This window comes from Melozone crissalis, unplaced genomic scaffold (assembly GCF_028551555.1).
Source record: "Melozone crissalis strain CALT ecotype California unplaced genomic scaffold, PUWL_Pcris_2 ptg000063l_1, whole genome shotgun sequence".
In the NCBI taxonomy this organism is placed as follows: domain Eukaryota; kingdom Metazoa; phylum Chordata; class Aves; order Passeriformes; family Passerellidae; genus Melozone; species Melozone crissalis.
This window is the reverse complement of record NW_026535841.1, coordinates 7,666,186-7,688,592: the sequence shown is the minus strand read 5'-3', so window position 1 is coordinate 7,688,592 and position 22,407 is coordinate 7,666,186. Positions and strand designations below refer to the sequence as shown.

The 22,407-nt window shown below is 41.4% G+C and overlaps 1 protein-coding gene across 2 annotated transcripts in view; it reads left to right on the top strand.

Moving 5' to 3' along the window:
* The first annotated feature begins 1,142 nt into the window (after window positions 1–1,142).
* PPIL2 (peptidylprolyl isomerase like 2) overlaps window positions 1,143–22,407 on the top strand; it is a 68,302-nt gene continuing 47,037 nt past the window's right edge. For both annotated transcript variants that reach the window (XM_054288975.1, XM_054288974.1), the window contains exons 1-8: window positions 1,143–1,225; window positions 1,314–1,363; window positions 1,776–1,821; window positions 2,449–2,511; window positions 2,661–2,712; window positions 15,737–15,788; window positions 17,965–18,056; window positions 19,521–19,610. In XM_054288975.1, coding sequence (XP_054144950.1) covers window positions 1,194–1,225; window positions 1,314–1,363; window positions 1,776–1,821; window positions 2,449–2,511; window positions 2,661–2,712; window positions 15,737–15,788; window positions 17,965–18,056; window positions 19,521–19,610 — 477 coding nt within the window. In that variant the 5' untranslated portion in view covers window positions 1,143–1,193. The remainder of the gene's footprint in view (window positions 1,226–1,313; window positions 1,364–1,775; window positions 1,822–2,448; window positions 2,512–2,660; window positions 2,713–15,736; window positions 15,789–17,964; window positions 18,057–19,520; window positions 19,611–22,407) is intronic.

The window sequence follows — 22,407 nt, the reverse complement described above, 5'->3', positions numbered from 1 at the left end:
AGGCTCCCTCACACTGAGCAGAGTGCCTGCGCTGCAGCAAGGAGGGAGCTTTCTGCAGTTATGGCTGTATGTTCCTTGTGGAGTGCTTTTGGAATTCCACTGGAAACAAATCAGGTTGTTTTCTTTTCCCAGAGTGTACTTGGTGCTGGGACAGGAGCAAGTGAAGGTGTTGGTTCTTTGCAGGCCCTGCTGTTTAGATGCGCCTCAGTGCCTTGCTTTGAAATGTTTTTGAGTAAGAGAATCATAATGATTAAGTGTATTTAAACCCTTGTAAAAGGGCAGTTTCTTCCCTAAACATCTAACAAGCAATAACCTTCCCCTCAGCCAGGACAAAGCATAGTTGTGCTGCCGTGGCCAAAGGGAACCAGTTGTAATGTTGTAAATCATTTGTGTGCTGTTGCCAATTAGACTACAGTGGTGGGAGCAAGTATTCTGTTCCTCAGAACAGAACCATAACAACATGGAATCTTGGACTCTCAGAAATCATTTAGTATAACCCCCTGCAAGCTGAGCAGGATGTGCTCAGGGATGCAGCCAAGAACCAGCTGATGGCATTGAAACAGGAGTTGAACACCATTTTCTGGGAGCCTGGTGCAGTCAGTGGAGTCTGGCTGTGCACTTCCATGGATGTCATTCCAGTGGCTCCGTGTGGGCAGTGCCAGGATGATGGTTTAACAAGGAAAGAAAAAAAGGAGCATGAATGGATTTGTTTGATAAGTGAAAGCTCCAGGACAACTGGTGGTGTCCTCCTGCTAAAGGCAAGGGATCAGGGCTGTGCTCATCCTCTGTTCAGCCTTGGTCATGCCATTCGTAAGGGACAGTAAATTCTTTGTCATTAAGTCTTTGAAGAGACACTGAAATACTTTTTTTGTGAAAAGCTGTATCCATATTAAGACACCAAGTAGGTTTTTTTACCCATTTTTTCTTGGGAGTTTCTGTCGCTGCCCAACAGACCAGGAACACAAAGATTTTAAATTCCAGGCCAGAAAACATGTTTTAGTGAAGCGGCAGCCCTGGAAAGCTGCCCTGAGGTCTCAGGCTGAGCATCCCCGGCCATCCCGGCCTGTTCCCACGGCCCGGAACGCGCCTGCCGCCGCCGCTGTTTCCGCACCGCGGCCGTTCCCCGGCGCACCCGGCGGAAGGCGCGGCCGGGTCTGAGGCGCAGCGCGGGCCGGGCAGGCCGAGCCGCCGCCATGGGGAAGCGACAGCACCAGAAGGACAAAATGTGAGTGGGGGGTGCGGGGGAGAGCGCGGGGGGCCGGGCTGTGCGGGGCCGTGGCTGTGCTGTGCTCAGTGACCCTCCTGTCTCGCAGGTACATCACGTGCGCCGAGTACACGCAGTTCTACGGCGGCAAGAAAGCGGGTAAGGGTAAGGGGGGCGGGCCGCTCCCTCAGAGCCCCGAGCCGCTCCCTCAGAGCCCGGGCCCCGAGCCCTCAGCCCTCTGGTGCTCGGAACGGCCGCGTCTGTGCCGGATCAGCGTCCCAGCCCTCACCGGGACTGTGCCCGCTGCTGGGGCAGGGCCTGAGCTTTAATTACCACATTTAAACTCAGCCCTGTCCGACTGTCACAGCTCTGTTTTGAAGGTTTTCCGGCAGTGTAGTGTCAGTTCGGAAATGTTAGTTACAGTTTCGCAAGCTTTAGGGTATTTATCCTTGTCATCAGTAACTTACCGCCGGCTACGTAGCAATACGTAACTTTCAAATGTTTCTTGATTACCTATAAAACCATGTATTTATTAAAATTTGTTGAGTGGGTTTTCTTTTTCCATAAACAGACCTTCCACGAACCAATTTTAGACGTTTATCATTTGATCACTGCAGGTAAGACAACAAATTTACATTATCATTATTTAATGACACACCTGTTTATCAGTCTATTGACTCTGAACTAAAGCCATGTTCTTCTGAGGCAGTTACTTTCATTGCCTTGTGCCTGCTGTGGCAGTAGTGTGGCAAGAAAAAGTTGAATAAGAACTGAAACAGAGTCTGCATGACCTGTGATCAGTGTTTGCAGAGGTTGGAGCTGATGGCTGAAAGGATGCACAAGTGATGAAATAATGCAGAACAATTACTGTGTATGTCCCAGCCTTCCAAATCTGTGTCCTCAGGGCTCAAATCTGCTTGTCCCTGCTCAGAATATGTTTGGTCAGTCACTCATCTTGCTAAGATAGAGATTAAGGTAGATTGAAAAATATTTCTGCTGGTTTTTTCCATTTAGAGTTTACTGCTTGAAGTGCAGGAGTGCAGGAGGAGAGTTGGTAGAAGTGAGTTGGAAATCCCTGTAGATTGGGTAGTTCAGGCCGTTGCCTTCCACACCTGTAAGCTCAGAGCTGCCAGGACTATGGGAGGAGAGGTTAGGGATCCTGTTAGGGATGCTGTTTGTGATTGCCAGTTACATCATGATTTCCACCTGGTTTTGCTAACAAGGCTGTGTTCTCTTTTTTCTAGTTTGTCTCTGCAGCCATTTGAGTACCCAGTTTGCACACCAGATGGGACAGTCTTTGACATCCTGTAAGTTCCTGTCTGTACTTAGCTTTATTTTTGTGTTACAGCTGTGTAATCATCATTTAGACTTAGCAAGTTGGCAAAAACAGTCATGACCATCAGTAGAGGTTTCTGATGGTGCTTGTCATGAGTTACTTTATCCCTTCTCTTTTCAGGAGCATTGTACCTTGGATAAAGAAATATGGAACCAATCCAATCACAGGAGAAGTAAGTAATGATGGGTGGATTCACATCATGCCTTTGCTTTCTTTATGCTCAGTTTTTTATTTATTGTGTTAGAGAAACAAAAATGCCTCAGTGAAAGCAAAATGAAGTTGAATGGGAGTGCAGTTTTGAAGATGTGTGGAAGAAAGGAGAGCATTACCTCTCTTTATTTTTTGTGATCTGATTGTAAATGGGGCAGAGGTGAGTGGTTCATTTGTGTGAACTCTCAGGGTGTCTTGCCTGCCTTCCAGCTGTGGCATAATGAACATCTGTACAGAGGGAAATACAAACTGTTGTTAATGCTGGTGCTGCCCAGAAAGCCTGACTGATCATGATGGAAAACTCTCCTGCTGTCTCATATAAGCACAATTCTGGTTCCTGCAGGGAAAGGGGCTCACACCTCTCCCTCTGGGATTAGATTTACAGCAATGTTTCCTAACCCAAAGGATATTTGGCATCATGCAGTTTAAGTAGATTAATAGATGATATTATGAATGGTAAGCCTGCACTACAAAATCTTCTGAGTTGTCCTGACAGTGTATTTCAGAAAGCTTCTGTCAGGATGGTTCACCCACTTTGTGGGTTCCTCCCCCCTTTTTCTGCATAAATGATAATTATGAAGGGATTACTGTCTGTAGCAGCATGAAATTGTAAAACACTGAATAAACATGAAGTACAGGAAATATTTCCCTGTTCGAATTATCTTTTTTCTGATGTGTAAAGTACATTGTTTATGAGGCCACAGAGGAAAATTTTAAGCAGGATCTGTTGCTTGAGCAACTGAAGTTTCCTCTCTTTCAGTGCGTGCAGTTACCTTTGTAGGCACTGGGTGGCAGCCCTTGCCCGGGGTTGGGGAGGTTTGCCGCTGTCTCTGGGCTGAGATTCCTTCTGAGAGATCTTGTGCTTGATTAAAGATTTTCCCGTCACACAGATACGAGGAAAAGCCAAATACAGGTGTAACATTCCAAACTCTAAACATGAACAGCCTGATTATCTTCCTTCAGGTGTGTTTGTGCAATGGTGAGGTGATTAAAGGTCTTTCTTCACACATGTAGAGGCCAGTGTGTGTTGAGAAGGAATGAAATTACAGCTATTTCATTTATTTTTGCCAGCCTCTCACCATCTTGCTGCTCTCTGCATTGGTTGGGAGTTTTGGGGTGTTGCCAGATCAGTTTCTTTCACTCAGAGCAGCTCATTGCAGACTGTGAACCATGATGTGGTTTAAAATTGTTCAAGTAGATGCTAAGCAATAAGTGTAATGTGCCTGACTGTGTTGTGTGATGGGGAGAGAGGGAGACTGTGCACAATAAACTTGGTGAACCATAAATACTTAAATGAAGTCAGGCCTTGAGGCCTGTTAGTTTACCAGACTTGTGCTTCTTCCTTTTGCTCTGTGTCACTGTCTGGGGCGCCCTTTCTTCCCCCCTCTTGTTCTGTGGTGGGCTGGTGCTGTACAGCTCTCTCCTCCACAGGACCAACGTGTTCCAGATGAGATGGAAGAAAAAGGGGACACTTCTTCTACAGAACAGCACTTAGCCCTGCTGAATTCATCTCTGTGGAGCTCTAAGCTGAAGAGTGGGGTTGAAAGAAGGATTGTGATTTAGACTTTGTTTCCCAGAGGGGTATCTCAGTTTTTTGGAAGAGTAGGATGGCATTGGGCAGAAGTGGGATAGGAGTGCTGGGTAGGAGCAGAGGAAGTCAGTGAATTGAGCTTGTGCAGCTCTGGACTGTTCTGTCCTTTGTTGAATCTGTCACTGTGTATGCACCCTCTGTTCCCTGTGCAGCTTGTTCATGGAAACCAGAAAGTATCTTCTGTAATGAATTGGTGACTGGGAGAAACTCAGGACTCTGGGTTTATTTAGAAAGGAATTGAGCCAGATGAGCTGCAATGCCATGTTGTGTACACTAACTTATGGAGTTACTTTGCACAGGTTGGTGATGAGGCTCTGGAGAAATTTTGCATTTTATTTTTCTTGAAGTAAAAAATAGTCATGAAACCCTTTGTGGCTTGTACTTCTCTAATTGTGGTTTGCTGTAGGACAGATGCTTTAGAGAAGTCAATAGATGCTTGGAAATGGGGGTTAATGGTGCACTCCTGGCACTCACTAGCTCTGTCTAGCTGCCTTGTTTCTGAAGTGGAGCCCTCAGTGGAGAACTGGAGAGCCCTGCAGTCATTAAGATATTTATCTCTGCTGTGCTCCAGGGGGTAGGACTGTGCTAGTCTTTTATTAATTGGATGTCTGTGAACTGATCTACAAGGACTCTTCTGAATCCTAAGCTATTGGACCAGCCTTTGTTTTTCAAGAAATGCTGCAATGCAAATCACTGTTGACCTTTGTCTAGAATTTACCATGAGCTATTCTAGAAAATAACTTTAGATTTATTCCCCTCCTCCCTTTTTAACAATGCATTGTGGTAAAAAATGCTTGTTTTACTGCTACACCAATAATTTTGGAAGAGGCAGTGCATTTCTCACAGCTGAACTAGAGTCCGTCAGTTGGCATTGTCTCACTTACTTTTTCTGTCAGCTTTGTCAGGACACTGCCCTGGCTTATCCTTACACTAAAATTGCATAAAAGAAAGTGGAAAGTGATAGTTAGCTCATTCCTTTTTACTGACAGCAGCACTTTGGCTTCTTGGGCTTGCAGAGAGTTGCAGGCTTGCCAGGAGGTTTCATGTAGTGACGTTCTGACAGCCTGACCAGCATGGCCACACGAGGCAGCCAGCTGGGCTCAGGGTACCTGTTTCAAGGAGTGAGATTGGCCAGAGCATGTCTGCTTGCTTGGAATCTCAAGCATGAACAGATGACAGATCAGCATGCCTTTTGACAAGAATATCAAGGAAAATTGGTTTTCTTTGTTGCATGGATATGTTCTATGTGGGCTGAGCTATTTTTCCTCCTGTTCATTGTAATGTGTCTGATGTCAATACCTATTTTTTCCACTCTGGTTCAGTGACATTTTGACTGTGCGTGGGCAGGCCAGATTGTTGTGGCTGTACTTTCAGCCCCTGTAACCTTGGGCAAATATCTCTGTTCCCTTGGCTCAGAAGTAGTTACTGTCTTTGTCCCTGGTTCCTCCTTTTCTCTGGGAATTTAACTCTTTTGGACACTGGAAAGCCAGTTAATTTGATTCAGTCCAGTTAATTTAGCCTGGCCTAGGGAGACCTGAAGATGCTGTGTGGTGGATTTATGAAACTGAGAGTCCCTTTTGTGGTCTGAATGAGGCAGAGCAGAATTTGTGTTGTGCCCTGTCTTGTGCAAGGTTGGGATCCAGACCTGCAGGCCAGAGAGGGCATTTTCTTAAGCATCACAAGGTTTTAGCTTCTCACTATGCTAAGAAGGAAATTTTTTATTAGTGTTTTCTACATGTTAGAAAAGCCTTTTTCTTGGTCTGCCTCTGAAGATAACCATAAAGAGGAGTCTGGTGCATATGATGAAGTAATAGAAGGCAGAGCCACTGACATGGAAAATGAGAACCAGCTTTGGAGTCAGAAGGCTAAAAATCCCTGACTTTTCCCAGTGAGGCATCTGCCTTTTAAAAAGAGAGAGCTGGACACAGAGCTTTGCTCTGTGTACAATATAAATATTTGCTATTTTTCTCCCACACCCTTTAATCCTGTATTTACCAAATAAAGCTGACTTGGGGTGAAATTATGACTAACATGATCAAATAGTGGCAGTACAGGTGCCTGGCTCCTGCAGCAAGCCTGTCTGATCCAGGCTTTGGGAGCACCAGAGAGCTTGTACCTGCAATGCCCTGCAGCAGTGACAGCCTGCAGTGGGCACCTCCTCCCTCCAGCCCTGCTCACTAGGAATGTAAACAGTGCCCTTTTTTAATCATTTGTTTGAAGTAAGGTCGGTAAGATGATGCTTGCCATGATAATTACAGGCACTTTCAAAACCTATTACTTCTTACTCACAAAAGAAAAAAATTGCAACTACATCTGTTATTTCAAAACTTGGAAAAGCATTCTCAAATACATTCCTTAAGTAAATTTATCTTCCAAATGCTGATGGCTATTGTTACTTCATTTTGTTGTTGAAATCATTATTTCTTTTCGATTTGATCAAGTAGATTTCAGTGAGTTTCATAGATCCCATAGAAATCAGTTTTGCAGTGAAGGTTGCTGACCTGGTTTAATGAAGAGGATATGAAAAAATTACTTCTTTTACTGTTGCTTTGTTAAAAACAGTAAACTTGATTTGTTAAAAACAGTAAACTTTAAAAATGAACAAACAACCTTGCAATGTTTTTTTTTAAATGCACTAAAAAGTCTTTGGCTATCTAAGTAAGGGAAATCCTGTCTAAAAGGATGCAGAAATTGGAGCAAAGATGAAATTCCTTAAACATAGAAGTGTTTTTACCATGTTTGTATTTTGAAAGCATAGAGATAGAAATAGAAAACATTGATAATTGTTTCCTCACCTGGGGAGTGAACATAATGAGAAACAGGGCTTAGGTATTTTTTTCTACTTTTGCAATATTCTGAATAAAGAAACTGTAATGTGTGAGCAATGTGGGAAATACCAAGCAGGAACAGGTACTAAACTACAGTTTAAGTTCTAGCCAGGACTTTGTTTCACTACAAATTGGTTTCCAACTCTGTCACATAACCAGTGCAGGGTCCCTGTGTTTTAGGAATGGATTCCTGAAAGTGGGTTGGATGAGCTTCACACATGACTGAGTCAGAGGTGTGGAGATCACAGTCACAGACAAAACTCATCCAACCCTGAGTCAAGTGGAACCAATCTCAGGCCTCAACTGGGAGGAGAAGTTCCAATTTCACGTGACCCTAATGGCTAAATCAACAGTGACAGTGGCTTTTAACTCAGTTCATATGGTCTGTGAGGTAATTTACTGCAGATTGCTGCTTTAATTGTGTTGTTCCAGGTGTGTTTCTAGATAATGAGCAGCAAATAATGGATGTCATTAGCCAAAACCCTGTGGTTTGAAGGTGCCCTCTTTCAGGGCAGTGTAGCAGTGTACACTGTCAGGAGAATGCAATAGCCATAGATAATGTGCAGTGGGATGCATTTTCAGAGTGTTTGTTGAGACCTTTCTGTAACCTGCTGGTAATGTTACCCCATGATTCTGATGATCATCTAAAAATGGCACATTGAGGCAGGAATCAGATTATCCTTGTTCTTTCTCATCTTTTTGTCTTGAGAAGTTTTCTTCATTTACTGTTTCCAAAGAGATTGTGCTTATTTGAGCGTTTTCATCTTTTGTCTGGGTACAAAATACCAGCAGGAAAATGCTGTGGAGACTTCCACAGGCAGGCTGTGTCCACATCAGTTTTCCATATCTAGAGTCTGGGACTGTCTAATTAAGAGCTAAATAGTTTGACCAGTTGAGGTAATTTTCATTATGTAGAGCTCAGGAGTGAGTCATATCCCTCTCACATTGTTTTTTCCTCAACAGCAGAGCACAGCACCTGAAATCCAAGTAGTCTGCTGTGTTTTCTCCTTGGGGCTTTGGAAATGAGTGATCATTTAGGTGGATTGGTAACTTCAGGTCTCATTTGGATGTAAGTGAGTGATGTATAAATGAGAATTTTAATTTTTCTCTAGAGAACTCTTTTCATATACATGTCAGAAGAAGTCGACACATCTTCAGCTTTGAAATTCAAAGTATATTTCTTAATGTGTCTGATGCAACTCAGGTCTTCAGATATTGCAGAAGTTTAAATGTCAATTGCCCCCTTTTTTTGCCTTTTATTTAACTTAGCATGTTTTCCCTATATATTTGAAATGAGGTTTTTTTCCTTGTTTATTTGTAAGAAAAGTTTCAGTGTGGGGTGGAAATACAGTTTTGTTCTGGGTGAGTAATAGCTTATTACAGAACAGAGAACAAAGCTCACAGAAATAAAGCCAAGGGAAGCTTTGTTGTTGAAAAATGATTCAGACAAATCCATCTTGGTTTTCATGTGCTGCAGAAAGAGGAGTGAAATGACCAGGAACAGAAAACTGGGAGACTGTCTGAGGTCTTTGCCTCTCTCAGTCTGCTCTGCAGACTGCGTGCTCTGTCTTGAACCCGTGTTTGCTTTTTGCCTGCTATGGCTGCTGAGAGTTTTTGCTGATGGTTTTTCATCTGATACATATCTTCTGTAAATTTTGGGTTTGATCAGCTTAGTCTCGTTTGTGTTGGTGCCAGAATTGTGCTTCTGTCTGTTAGTGTTTACAGCTGTGTGTTTCGCACGGCAGAATTTAATGCTTTCTTGACATTCTGTTGTTGAGACTTGTATTTTCCTCTCAGATGTTCTTCATGCCTTTAAGTTCTCCATACCCTACATGGTCATGGTTCTTCTCCACATCTGTTAAATTTTAATATATCTTCTTTGAACAGAGTTAATCTTAATCATACACAGTAAATGCTGTGTGAATGTCTGGTACAGTGGTGGGAATATTTTCTAATCTCTTCCTGAAGTACTTTGATAATATCTGATATATTACACATGATAGTGTAAAACCAAAAAACATTTCAGTGTGTATGTGTTGAGACAGGAAGGGTGCTTTGAGAAAATGAGAATTTGTTGCATTTTCTTTTGGTAGCCTGGGTCATTTCAAAAGCAGGTACAAGTTAGAGTTAGCCAGGATGAGCAGTAACTCTTCCTTTTTTCTTTGTTTTGTTGTTTCCAGTTAAATGTTGCTGCCTGTATTTCTGTGGGCAGCAGCAGACTCCTTTCAGACACGGGTGGTTACTGTTGTCATTAAGCATCTCTCTCCAGGTGCATTTTTGTCTGGGGCAGCAGACACAGGCTGCTGCTCAAATGCCCAGAATCCACTTTGAACGAGCTGAACTCTTCAATATGCAGCAACTGAGCCGTGTCGTCTTACCTCATTGGCCTCAGAAATTATTAGCTTTTAGTCAACAGTCTAACTGAGTTAATATTTAACTAGTGACCATAAATTTTCAAGGCCCCTGGATAGAAACATATGAGGACATGGTTTCTGCCCTGAGGAATGACCGCAGAGTCACGTGGCATAATGAAATGGTCATAAAACACAGGGGTGATCAAGGGGATGAAAATCCCCCTGAGTTATGTTCTGACAGATGACTCCTTCTTTTGTTGGGTTTTCTGAAACTTTCCCTCTCTCCTTTGTGGCTGACAAACATGGATAGCTGGTTCTTTCTTTTCCAGAGTTGTTTGTGTGTTTTACAGTAGTGCACCCAGCGCTACTAAGAGTTAGCCTTTATCTGTCCTAAAAAGGGGATTTATTTTTCAATTCCCTGTATCTTTGGGAAACAGTGAGGGCAAAGAAGATGAGATTTGCTTCTACTTACTGTTCAAGTGCTTTATCAAAAAAAGACATTTAAATCCCTCCAGTGTCATGAGTCACTGGCCAAGCTGCTGTTCCTCCTTCACACCTTGCTGACTCTGGTGGTGATGGGCAGTGCTTGATCCAGTAACTCACCTCTGGGCACAGGCAGATAAACGTGTCTACCATTATTTCTAATGCATTATGTCCCTTACAGCAAAAAAGTATTTACATCTAGGTTTTACAGACTAAACAGATGGTCTCTCCTTTTCCTTCTCTGTGTTTTGGTGTAAGTGTGCACATTGGATGGGATTTTGTGACTGTGACACTTGAAAAACTAGCAGCTGTGAAGCGCTCTAGCCTTAAATGAGATGCAGCATGAGGTTTCCCACAGATCTTTACTTGCCTGTTTTTCACTAAAATTGGAGACTAGATTTTTGGTGCTTCTGCAAAGCTTTATTTTCCTTGAACTGTGCTGTATTTGGCTGTGGATCTCTGGATTGGTAGACTTTTGACTGCATTAGGACTGCAGGCTTGAACTTGCAGTGCAGCTACATGTCTTTTTCTCATGGTAATTTCTGTTAATGTGCTCTTTGATAGAGCAGCATTATTGCTGGTATCTGTGAACCATGTGTGTTATCAAGCATATCTTTATGGTTCTCTGGACAAGGCTTTGGTGACCATATGGTGTCAGTTTAATTAACTTTTAAATATGTAAATACAGTGGTCTAGAAGTGTGTAATGAAGGATCTTCTGTGTCCATTTCCAATCTAGCTCAGCAGTACATGAAGACTGCAGTTAAAGAGCACCTTCATCCAAGAATGTGAATTGAGGGTATCTTTTTAGCATTAGGTAGGCAGCTGTGATAAATATTGAGCATTTTTGTTGTTGAATTAAACATAGAAATGATACCTGGAATTGTGAGACTGTTCTGGCCTCTTGGCTGCTGACCCCAAATTTTTCATGGATTGTTAAAATACATATAGATGGCTTATTTTGTTAAAACAGTGCTGCTGTTTCCAGTTGCAAACCCTAATGTGTAGGCTTGAGGATTTCTAATGCCGTTTATCATGTTAAATCCATTTACAAAATCTGAAATAAGTAACATTATACATGGAGTTATTCCAGTACTATTCATTGAACTCATGCCCCACTTTTTTTGGGAGATTTTATAGCAAGGAAAATTGTAAGGGGGCTTCTTAAAATGGGAAGCTGTATATAAAGTTATATGTAACAGGTCTCATTTTTAAAGGAACAAGGAATGTAATACAAAATTCATTTGCTGTTGCTAAGCTAAGTTTGGTACTTGGTAGGCAGCACTGCATTTCAATATTAGTATTTGTTCTGGCTTTCTCTTCTGCTTGAGGTAACTCTGTGTTTCTTGTTTTGGTGGGATGAAAAACCATCAAATGGCCATGCCAGCTCTGAATGATTTTTGACCTCATGTTATCAGCCAGTTCAGATGTGGCACATTAATTTTTCCCTGTGTAGTGTGTTGGTCTTGGCTGGACCCCAGGCACTATCAGAGCCCCTCTCTCACTGCCCTCCACAACTGGACAGAGGAGAGAAAATGTCACTGGGGGTTCATGGGTTGAGATAAGGGCCAGGAGAGATGTTCTTCCTGGATAGGTTATCCCAGCTGCCTTAGCACCATTTCTGATTGTCCATCCTACAGCTGGCTGAACACAGTGGAACCTTCCAGCAGCTTCTCACAGAAGCCACCCCTGTAGCCCCCCACTACCAAAACCTGACCACAGAACCCCAATACCAGCTTCCCTGGATTTTTGTGTGTTCCTGAGAGAGGCTGTTCAGTGTGTCTGCTCAGGGGGTCCAATCCCCAAGTGCTGAACATTTGAACACTTACTCAGTTGCTGTTGGTAGGGTGGGAAGGTGTGTCTTTGCTAAACACAGCCTGTGCTCGTGTCACCAACCCTGCCCATGTGTGGATAGAGAATCAGTTGAGCCCTTTCTGATTGCTTTTTGGGCTGGTGCATATCCAGCATGGTCAGAACCTTACTAGCAAGAAGAACGTGCAGCCCCAGACCAAAGGGATTCAGCGAGTGTAACTAATTGCTGCGTGGGGATTGTAGGTCATATCTGCATGAGACAGGCGGCCATGGCAGAGAATGATTTAATTGGGAACAATGGGCGTGTTCCATCCGGAGCTGCCACAGTGCCCCACTGACCCCCGTGGCTCGTCCATCACCCAGCCTGGCTGGCAATAGAGGCTGCTGCCCTTTGGGATCCCGCAGAGCCAGCGCCGTCAGCTGACACCGGAGCGCGCGGGCGCTGGGGCCGCTCGCTGCCGCAGGAAAGTAGGTCATGGCCAAAAGTAGCCTTGGCTGCCTCTGTGGAAGTGTGCCTGTGAGAGAGGAGTCAGCTGAGAAAAGAGCTTGCACGGGTTTGCGTTTGTTTTTTTTTTAGCCCTTCCTTGCTGTGGAGCAGCTGGCACTACGTGCCATGAAATGCGTCTGCTTTCCAGTATTTCTGCATAAAATATTTTTAGAAGGGAATATGCGGCTCTTATTTCTGCTTAAGGGAAGTGGCAGATGCTTGTGGCCTTTTCATTGTTATTAGGAATTTAGAATTTAATTAGATCAAGTGTTTTTAATAAACACTTTTTTTCCTCTTGCTTTTTTAACTGGAGCGTGGCTGAAACTGGATGGTGGGTGTGTGTCAGGGAAACTGAGGTTGAAAATAGTTTTTGAGCTATGAACTTGAGCTATGTATGCAGTATTTGTTCTCTCTTAAGGATTATTAATAATAAAAAATACATGAAAACAAGTACTTTAACTCATTTTAGGATTCATTCACTCCTGCTGTCTCTTCCTGTGAAGATCGGTGCCCATTTGTGGCAAAACGGTCATTGCCATGGCAACAAACTGTGTGATGGTGCTTGGAAAGCTTTGACTTTTGATGGAGAATAAATGAAAGGAGATTCACCCACATGCAAGATAATCCTGTTTTCATGTGAAATGGAGAACTTGAGAAGAAAAAAATTATATTACACAGTTTGCTTATATCCTGTCCTTTTACACTTTCCTGGGTAATGTGTAGGTGTTTCAAAACTGAACCTCCTGGCAGTCCTGGTTGTGGACTCCCTCCTTTGTGACTGCTCTTTGTGCAGTGGCCAGGTCCTGTAGCCTGGTCTTGGGCTCTGAACAATCCTTTGTAGCACATCATCATCTGGTTTTGCTGTTCTGAGGCTCCAAAAATTTCCTTTGACAAACACTAAATCCCCCTCTTACCTTGCCATGCAAGCTGAAGGAGCTGCTCCAAAGGGTGTGAGTTGACAAGCCCAGGTCACTTCTTCAAGAGGGGCCTGATAGAAGGCCAGCCTGTGGCAATAAAAGTTTGTAATATTCATACAGCACTTCACTACAGAGTTCTCACTCCAGGCTGTATTTCAACTCCTGTATGACAATTACTGGTTTTTTATTTACTGTTGACATAAGACTGTGTAATTGCTGCTCTCTGTGGGGAGCAGATCCAGCGCGAGGAGCTGATGCACCATGAGTAACTGAGGCTAAAAAATAACGTTTTTCCATATTATGGAAAGATATGACCTGAAATACCATACTGTTTCCCTGGGCACAGAGTGAGAGTCCAAGGACTTGACAGCACTTCTAACAATACATCATAAGGTGACAGATGAAAAGTGCACTGCAGCTTTTGCTACCTTTAAAGTCTGCACAGCAGTTAGTCTGTCTTTTCTGTGAAATTTCTGTCAGGGTATAAATCTGAATCTTCAATCATGCTAAACTGTTTCTAACAGAACTGTTTCCATTTTTCTTTAAAGATGCTTATGTGTTTTGGGCATAGCTCAGATCTGCCAGGAGGATAATATAAGGACCTTGAAATTATCAATGCTTCCAGTGGCTGTATTTGTGAAGAAGCTTTTTCTGAAACATAATTTTTGCACTGTTGCACAACATGTGCACAGATGGATGCTGCTTTGTGTTAATAGTTGTTTAGGTTGAACAGATCTGTCCAGGATCAGATGTTCATTTTGGCAACGCTGCAGTTCCCCTACTACTTCTTTGATAAATTTATTCTTGTAAAAAGATAAATAAATAAAGCTTTGCATTCACTTAGGCATTTCAGACTGCCATTGCCTTTGCAGCCATTGCCTTTGCTGTCCTTCTTTGTACCCCAGCAGTGGGCAGATATTGGAGTGGTTTGGGTTTTTTTTTGAAATCCACTTAAGGAAAAGCAGCGGTACTGGTCTTCTATCACATAACTAAATATAACCAAACCTGGCCTCTTTTTTCTCCTACTAGCTCTCATTGCTCTTCCTGCTAATAAATTAGAGAGCTGGTTACCTTTCTGGCAGCAAATGAGCCTGCCAGTTGGTTGAGAGCAATTTGAGAAGCGCCTTCCTATAAACGAATGAGTCCAGCTGTCATAACATGTACTCTGTAAACCAAGAATATGAATTTTGATTAGGCACAGAAAGCCCACTAACTTAGTTTCACACTTTTCTTTGTTGGTTTTTTTTTCCATAATGATTGAAGTAGCAGTGTTGGCACCAGGGCTGGCAGATCTCCACTTGTAGCTGTTTATAAGGAGCTGTCTGGGTTATAAAAACCTCCCTAATCTCTTCAGGTGCGTGTTTTGAGAAGAGAACCGATTGTTTCTTTTAAAAGGCCTGTGCTGTGTGTGCTTTTAAGGATCCATTTGGCTGTGAAACTGTCTCTGACAGCTGATACAATCAAAGGCTCTGTTTTTTAGAAGTCCCAATCCTGACTCAGCCTTGCAGCTTGTTTCATCTCCAGCTGGGTGCCACAGTCAAGCACCACCTGACCGTCCTGGTGGGCTGTGCTGGTGAGGTCACCGAGGTGGTGATGTGTCCTGTCTTGCCAGTGATGTACCCAAATCACACACTGGTGCCATGGAATGACTGGGGGTCTGGCTCACTGTTATTTTGGGTGTGTGTGCAGCCTCCATGTCCTAGGGAAGGCTGCGGGACAGGAGCAGCCTGATTGTCCAGAAATGTTTGCCAGCCCCACAGCTCTGCTCTTCCCATGTCAGAAAACCCTTCCAGAGAGAGGGCAGCAGAAATGCCATAGATGCTTCTGATGAAGTGTGGAAGAGGAGTAGCTTAGTTTGGAGTGTCCTCTCTAGAGCTGGAGAACATTATCCCAGCCTTGGCTGTCACCTCAGTTCCCTGCTCAGTGGAATTGTTACCTGGGGGTTAAGTGGCTGAAAATCCCTCCTGGAACTCCCTTTGTTACCCCAAGTGCCTCTCCAGAGAACTTGTGCCTGTGTTTCTGTTTATTGTTTCTGGCTGTCATGTGAGCTCTGCTGCACGTTTCCTGAGTAAAAGGAGAATTACAGTTATTTCAGAAAAGGCACCGAGCTTGATTGCCAGAATGGTTTGCTGGCTTTATGACTTTCATCAGAGGTCCCTGCTGAATTGTCCCTTCTGATCAGTAGCAATGATCTTTGCCTCTTAGCCTTTCATGCCAACTCCCCTTTCAGTCTGTGCTGAGTTGTGCAACTCCTTGAACTGATTCCCCATGGTTAGCACTGTCCTGTGTCAAATAGAGCCCTGTAAACAAATGTATCCCAGTTCTCAGGCTCCCTGAGCCTTGTTTTTGTGGTCTGTGACTTGAATTGCCAGGGTTCTGATAATTCAGACAACCTGCAATAGATTATCAATAAATTATATACTCTTGAAGTCATAACAGTTATGTTAGAGTTTCCTTTTATTTCCATGGTTACCTTCTGTTGTGATTAATCTTTTTAATGCTTTATTTTCTTTAGAAGCTAGATGCCAAATCACTTATAAAGCTGAATTTTGCTAAAAACAGTGAAGGTAAGTGCAGTCATTTTCTGTGGTGGTGTTTTGTTGGGTTTTTTTCCTTAATGAGTGCTTTAATAAATTCTGGTTTGTCTTACTCATGGTGAACTTAAATAGTTTGTGTTCTCTATCATGGTTTTTTTTTTTTGAGTAGAATAATTGCTTCTTATGAGTGATATGTTTACCTTCAAAGTTCCATTTCTGTTTTTCTTTACACTGGGGAGCTGTAAATTATTCAGCAATTTCACTTTACTATATCTGCTACTGCACTAAGGTACTGTTTACTTTAAGGAAAGAATCAGAAAAAGTAAAATTTCTGTAATGTTATCTTATTTCCAACTTGCCTATGGCAATATTTGCTGTTCACTTGGTTTTGAACAGCTTTTTGTTTATAAAAGGGATTAGACTTAAATAAACACGTGGGATTTTATGAATAGAAGCACACAAGACAGCTGCCTCGAGTCTTATTTTTGCAAGATATAAAATCAGCCTCCTAAGAGAGCATGGTAGGAACAAAAGAGAAGAGTGGAGATGAATTCATCTTCTGCAAAGCAGATAATGATTTCTTTGAAATAAAAATGGCTAAGATTAGGTGGGAATAAAATTCTGGAGTGTCTGTCTCCTTATCTTACCAAAATCTGTAGATTACAAGTTCTTTACTGTAGCTGATGGATTTCTTCTATGCCGTGTGTTCCATCTGTCTCAAGAGCAGGGTGTTAAAAATTGATCAATAGTGGCCAAGGCTTTTGAAAGATACCATGAGATTGTGCTTTCTCTAAAGAAGTCCAGCTCACACTGCTGGGGTGGAATGACAACAGCCATAGAGTTTCAGAAGCCTTTTCCTTAAAAAGGTTCATTCTGTGACATTAATCAGTCAAGGGAAAATGCAACAAAAAATAAAAATTAAATGTTGCATTTCTGTCTGTCAGCAAACTTTTCTCAAGTCATAACTTGAAATGGTTGTAGGATCAGAATTCTCTGTTCACACATAAATGTGATATAAAAGATCTTTGGGCCTTGCACTTTCTCACGTTTAGTGATCACTTATGAGTTGAGTACTTTCTATCCAGATCAACATGTGTGTGCCCTCGCCAGTTTGGCTTTTCCTGGGAATGAGAATAGGGTGACTTGTTCTTCCGTACAAAGCTGGAATGAGGCCTCACATTTTACCAGTCTGTTTCTGTATCCATCAGTTGGACACTTGCAAAAATTCCTTTCTAAAGTTCTCGAGTTTCAGTCCCTTGTGGCAGTGGCTTTCCTTCAGCCCTAGTGGCATTAACAGAAGTGTCCTCAGCTTTGCTGTGCAGGGGGCAGAGCTGCCTCTGGTGGCACAGTGAGGGCTCAGTCTCTGCAGGTGTTTGCCTCCTCTGTCCCCTCAGGTGCTGAGAGCAGCCTGTTCTGGCCTCCCTGCTGGTTTTGATTTTCAAATGGTAATTAGGAAGAAAATAACTAAATAGGCCCAATTTATTTCACAAATATCACCCAAACCTCCAGGTCTAGCAAACCGATCAAGTATTAATAATCTTCTTCTAACTGCTTTCTGCTGAGATTATTCAGACATTTTTCGTTTTCCTCCTACATTGCCTCCCATCAGTTTGCTTGCTGTGACTTGCTTAATATTTATGCTGACCCTCCTGGGAAAATTCACAGCTTGATTAGAGCAGAAGTTGGGTTCCTTACTGAGTAACGTGTTCAGATTTAATGGCATTCTGCCTGCCACATTTGAATACAAAATGCTCTCCTCTGCTTCAAGCACAACAGCTGTTGTGTACTTTTCTATGGGCTCTAAGCTAAAGTTTTATTCCTGTGAACAAGAGTGATACAGAGCAATGGACATGATACAAGGTTCATGTTATCAATAGATCTTTGATTACAATAGTAACAATTATATTGTGGTATTTCATAAATATCAAGCAAGTTGGACAAAGTTCTGTGTTAGGAAATTAAAGGCAATAGATTTCAAAATTGCATTTTCCTTGCTTGTTTTATAGCTCTCCTAACTGTTACTTTTTCAAGCACTTTTTCTGTCACTGGAGAATCAAAATGTTATTAAAACACCATTGAATACCCACTGAAGTTGCACTTTATATTAAAAATTAATGTAAATATCATCCACAGAGATCAGAAAAATTAGCTATTTCAGAGCAGTTGCAGGTATTCATGTGAAATGTATGGTTTTTCCCTCTATCAGGCAAGTACCACTGTCCAGTGCTGTTTACTGTATTTACCAATAACTCCCATATTGTGGCCATCAAGACTACTGGAAATGTGTTTGCCTATGAGGTAGGTTCTCTGTTGCATTTCATGATTAATATTTTGTACTTGATGCATTTCAGTCAAAATCACAAAATGTTTTAGAAAAACAAGTAAATTTTGTTCTTGTTTTACAGCCAGGGAAATTAAAGAACAGGGGATAGACTGACTTCATAAATTGTTGTCCAACTTTAGCCTTCAAAATAGGAAAAATTTTAGAATATTAGTTAAATAGTATTTCTAAAACCTTTTCTTAAGTTAATCTGCATGTACTGAATCTTGTGTTTCAAAATGAGTAGCTTTTATATTCTTCTCAGTTGAATTAATGGACAAATTTTCTGTTGTCTTCTTTCTGATACAGTGTCATCACAAAAACACAAATTGCCTCATTTCTATTTGAATCAGTGAATAAAAAAGAGCATTTTAGCTGGAGCTGGGGGAATAGGAGAAAGAATGCCTTAATGGACACTTAAACTGCATTTTTATTCATGTTTTGTGAACATCTATGTAAACCCAAGTGGAATTTTAATCGTGATTTCTTTGCATAGTCCTTACTGTAAAAGCAAGATTTATTTATTTTTCAGTAGCAAATAAATCCTTCAATTAATGAATCCATATCCAGTGTTGTAAAATGTCTGAACACTGGAACATCTTTTTTAATTCCTGTGGGACATTCAGATACTGAGGGAGGAACAGGCTGGAACCATTGCAATCAAGGAAAAGGCTGGATTCATCATGGTTTTGAAAACTTGCTCTGAAGTAGTAGAAGTGTCCTCACCTGTGACAGCAGTCTAGATCAGGTTAAAACAGAAAATATTTTCTGTTCTCTCTGCAAGCAGGATTCTTTGGCTGCTGGGGTTTACAGGCAAGGAGGGGTTTAAGAGTGGTCTTTGTTAAACCCTGGGCAGTAGTGCAGAGCTCTTGCTCTCTTTGCTGCAGTTTGCAATACTGGGCTTCCTGAATGGGCTGTGCCAGTGGGTTTGTGCCCCATGTGGTGCCACGTGAAGTAATAGCAGTTACTGGTGTTTTATAAGCATGGAATTAATTTATGAACTTCTGGAGGTACTGGGACATGATCACTTCCATCTGAGGACCACAGAGGACATTTGGGTAAATAAGATAGATTCAGGGGTCTTCTGCAGGTAAGAGCTTAGAAAATGAAGCAAGATATTTTTAAAAATTTTGGCAGTACTTTTGTGATTAATTTGGTTTGAATGATAGACGTAACTATGGAATGGAGACTGCAAGGTTCTTCTTTAAAAAACAACCCAGCAAATCACACAAAACTGTCAAGTTTTGTAGAGATGAAAGACAAAAGCTTCTAATTTGTTAAAGCCCACATTAAAAATATTGCAGCTGCCAGTTGAGAATGAGGGTGAAATTGTTTTCTTTATTATTTGATCTTCAACATTTTATTGATATCACCTATTTACTTGTAATATTTACACACAAGAATCAGATTTTTGCTATCTGTGTCTTTTGCCTGGCTGTTAGGCAGTTGAGCAGCTGAACATCAAACCAAAGAGCTACAGGGATCTCCTGACAGATGAGCCCTTCACTCGGCAGGACATCGTCACGCTGCAGGTGAACTTCTCTCTCTGTCACACCTTGTCCCATACAGGGTTTTATTTTGCAGAAATGCTGCTGTGTACACTCTTCTAGCAGGAACCTAGAGCAGCTGAACAGAGAAACTTCGTTGTATTTTCTTTATCAGATGAACCACAAAGTTTCCATGTGACACAATCTGGATGAGTAGTAACATGGTCTGTGGTGTCAAAAGAAACAATGTTTAGAATGTAAAGTATTTAAACTTTTGGACATGTTACATTAAGACTGAAGTGGATTGTGCATCTTACTCTTCCAAAGATGTATACAAGAGTCAAAGGTCCAGAAAAGTATTTCCAAAAGTATTTTCCAAAGAATGTTTCTCTAAATGTAGAGTGAGGCAGCAGGAGGACTTTCTCTAATTGCTTGTTTGGAATGTTTTGCTTCTTAGTAGATACCAATGTTGGTTCTTTGCTGATTTGAAGAAAATCAAAACCTAAATTAAAAGAGCATTGTGAATTTTACAGTGTAAATGATAGCTATTGACAGATGAAATTTAGTATCAAAGGATCTAAAACTTTAGTTTAAAAGTAGGTGCTTTGAAGCTTGCATAATTTCAAAAGAGGGGAAAAAAGATTCCTGGATCATTATTATTGAAATCATGAGTTAGTATGCATCTCATGAACACTTAATTGCCACTAGCCAAGACCAATACAGTCTAATTCAAATAGAAGAATATTTTTCATTTATGTCTAAATTTAAATAAAATGTAACCCTTCTTCCCTACTCCTCAGTGCTTAACAGCATGTTTTTAAATAATTTTCCTCTGTTCCTTTGGGCTTGTTGGTGTTCAAGCTAATGCAACAAAGCAAAATGTTTTTATTCCAATGGATGCAAAAATACAGCTTTTTTTCTGATTGAAAGCTCCTAACAGAATGTTATTTCTGTGTAACTGCATGGTTGCTAATGGATTTGGAAAAGTAAAAAAAGACAAGTGTCTAAAAATGTGTCTGTGCACCCGTATGGAAAACCAAGTTATTTTGAACAAACAATTGAAATGTGCAGTCACTAAAAAATATTTTGGTATGTTTTGTAGGGTTGGAAATGGATGTATATATAAAGAGTGTGTTCTTGTTTCTTGCCTAGCTTTGATTTTTCACAGCTGCTCTAGTCCTCTAAATCTCAAAGTGCAACATCTAAAAATTTTGTCATTCCCTATGTGAGTTTTTATCAGTATTTTTCATCTTCATTGTTGACATGTCGGGTTTCTGTCTTGCTTGGAGGAATATGTCTAATATGAAACTAAGTAGATTCTGATAGTTGTGCAGTCCAAGGTCACAGCCACACATGCTCTGCACCTCTCCCACCTCCATTTAGGGTGGTATTCATAATCTGTGAGTAGATTTGATCCTCTTAAGTAAACAGTTCATTGTGGATTGGTGCTATCTTCTGCAGTGTACAGTCCTGTGCTATACCCTTCTTAAATAAGTTTAGAAATAACAAAGACACCCCCATCTTGGGATTGGACTGCAAGAGATTTGACCATCTAAATGCTGTTGACCAGATAAGGTTTGACCTTTTACCAGATGAGTCTATAAATATTTTTTTGCAGAATTATTTTTAACAGTCTAAAATGGCTTCAGGCTGTTGAAGGAGAAGTCAGAGCCATTGACTGCACAACACCCACTGCAAACTTGCACGTAGAGCTTGATTTTTCCTATTCAAATTCTGCCCTACCCTGACATGCTTTGTTGAGGCCAGGATTCAACCTGAAGTGGCATGACTAGCCTGGGTTTTAGAATTGCTTAAGTAGATGTGGTAGAGAAATGAGTTGTTATTTTCTCACAGTGTTTTCTTCATATAAATTATTGAAAGCCAGACCGATGTCTCCTCTCCAAGCTCTCTTGTTGACAACACTGCAGGCAGCGTGGTGGCTCCAGGCTTCACACTGCCAAGCTCCACCACCTGTGGCTCTGTTTCTTAGCCAGAGTTCATGACTGCAATCTGTTGTGTTTCAGAGCTCTACCCCAATTCCTCCTTCTCTTAAATTTCTGTGTTGAAATTTATCACTTTGTTGTTTTCTCATTCCCCCATGTAAATTGAGTGCTGTGGTATCCAAGAGAGCTGAAATTGAGACTGAGTTGGTATCAGTGACCCTGCTGTTTGGCAAAAAAAGTAGATATAAAGGAAGTTGCTATAAAAAACATTCTTTGCTTTGCAAATAACAGCTGAATAGGGCTGTCTAATAGCTGTGTTTAGCAATAGAAAATAGCATTTCCAGAGGCTGACTCTGAATGTCCTAGGAAACAGAGGGGGTACCCGTGTTTGGTAGTGAAATACAACATACTAAGTGGAAAATATGAATGATGTATGTTTACAGATTATGTATGATCACATTTTTCCTTATTGATACATAAAGGACCATCCTACGTCTGCTTGGATTTTACCAGAATAGTAATTGGCATCAAACTTGGCTTCTCTCTCCTGACATATATAAGTAAAAACACAACAAGAAAGATTTGCTCTTTTCAGAGGAGGTAGAATTGCATAATATGCTTTTCCTGTTCTTGGTGCTAAACATTATTCAAATGCAAGTCATAATCCACCCTGTTATCTTTTCTGCTAAGCACCATCTCATCTGGTTGCTTTGAATTTAGTAGCAGTTATTTATGTGCTATTTACTTGTTAAAAAGGACTCTTTTTTTAAATTTAAAACTAAAAAAAGCAGAATCACAACTTCAGTTGTTAATAATACTGGGTTAAGGTCTATGATGTGCTTCTCTTTGTAAAGGAATCTGCAGTGTTTCCTACATGTAGTCCATACACAGAAATTACT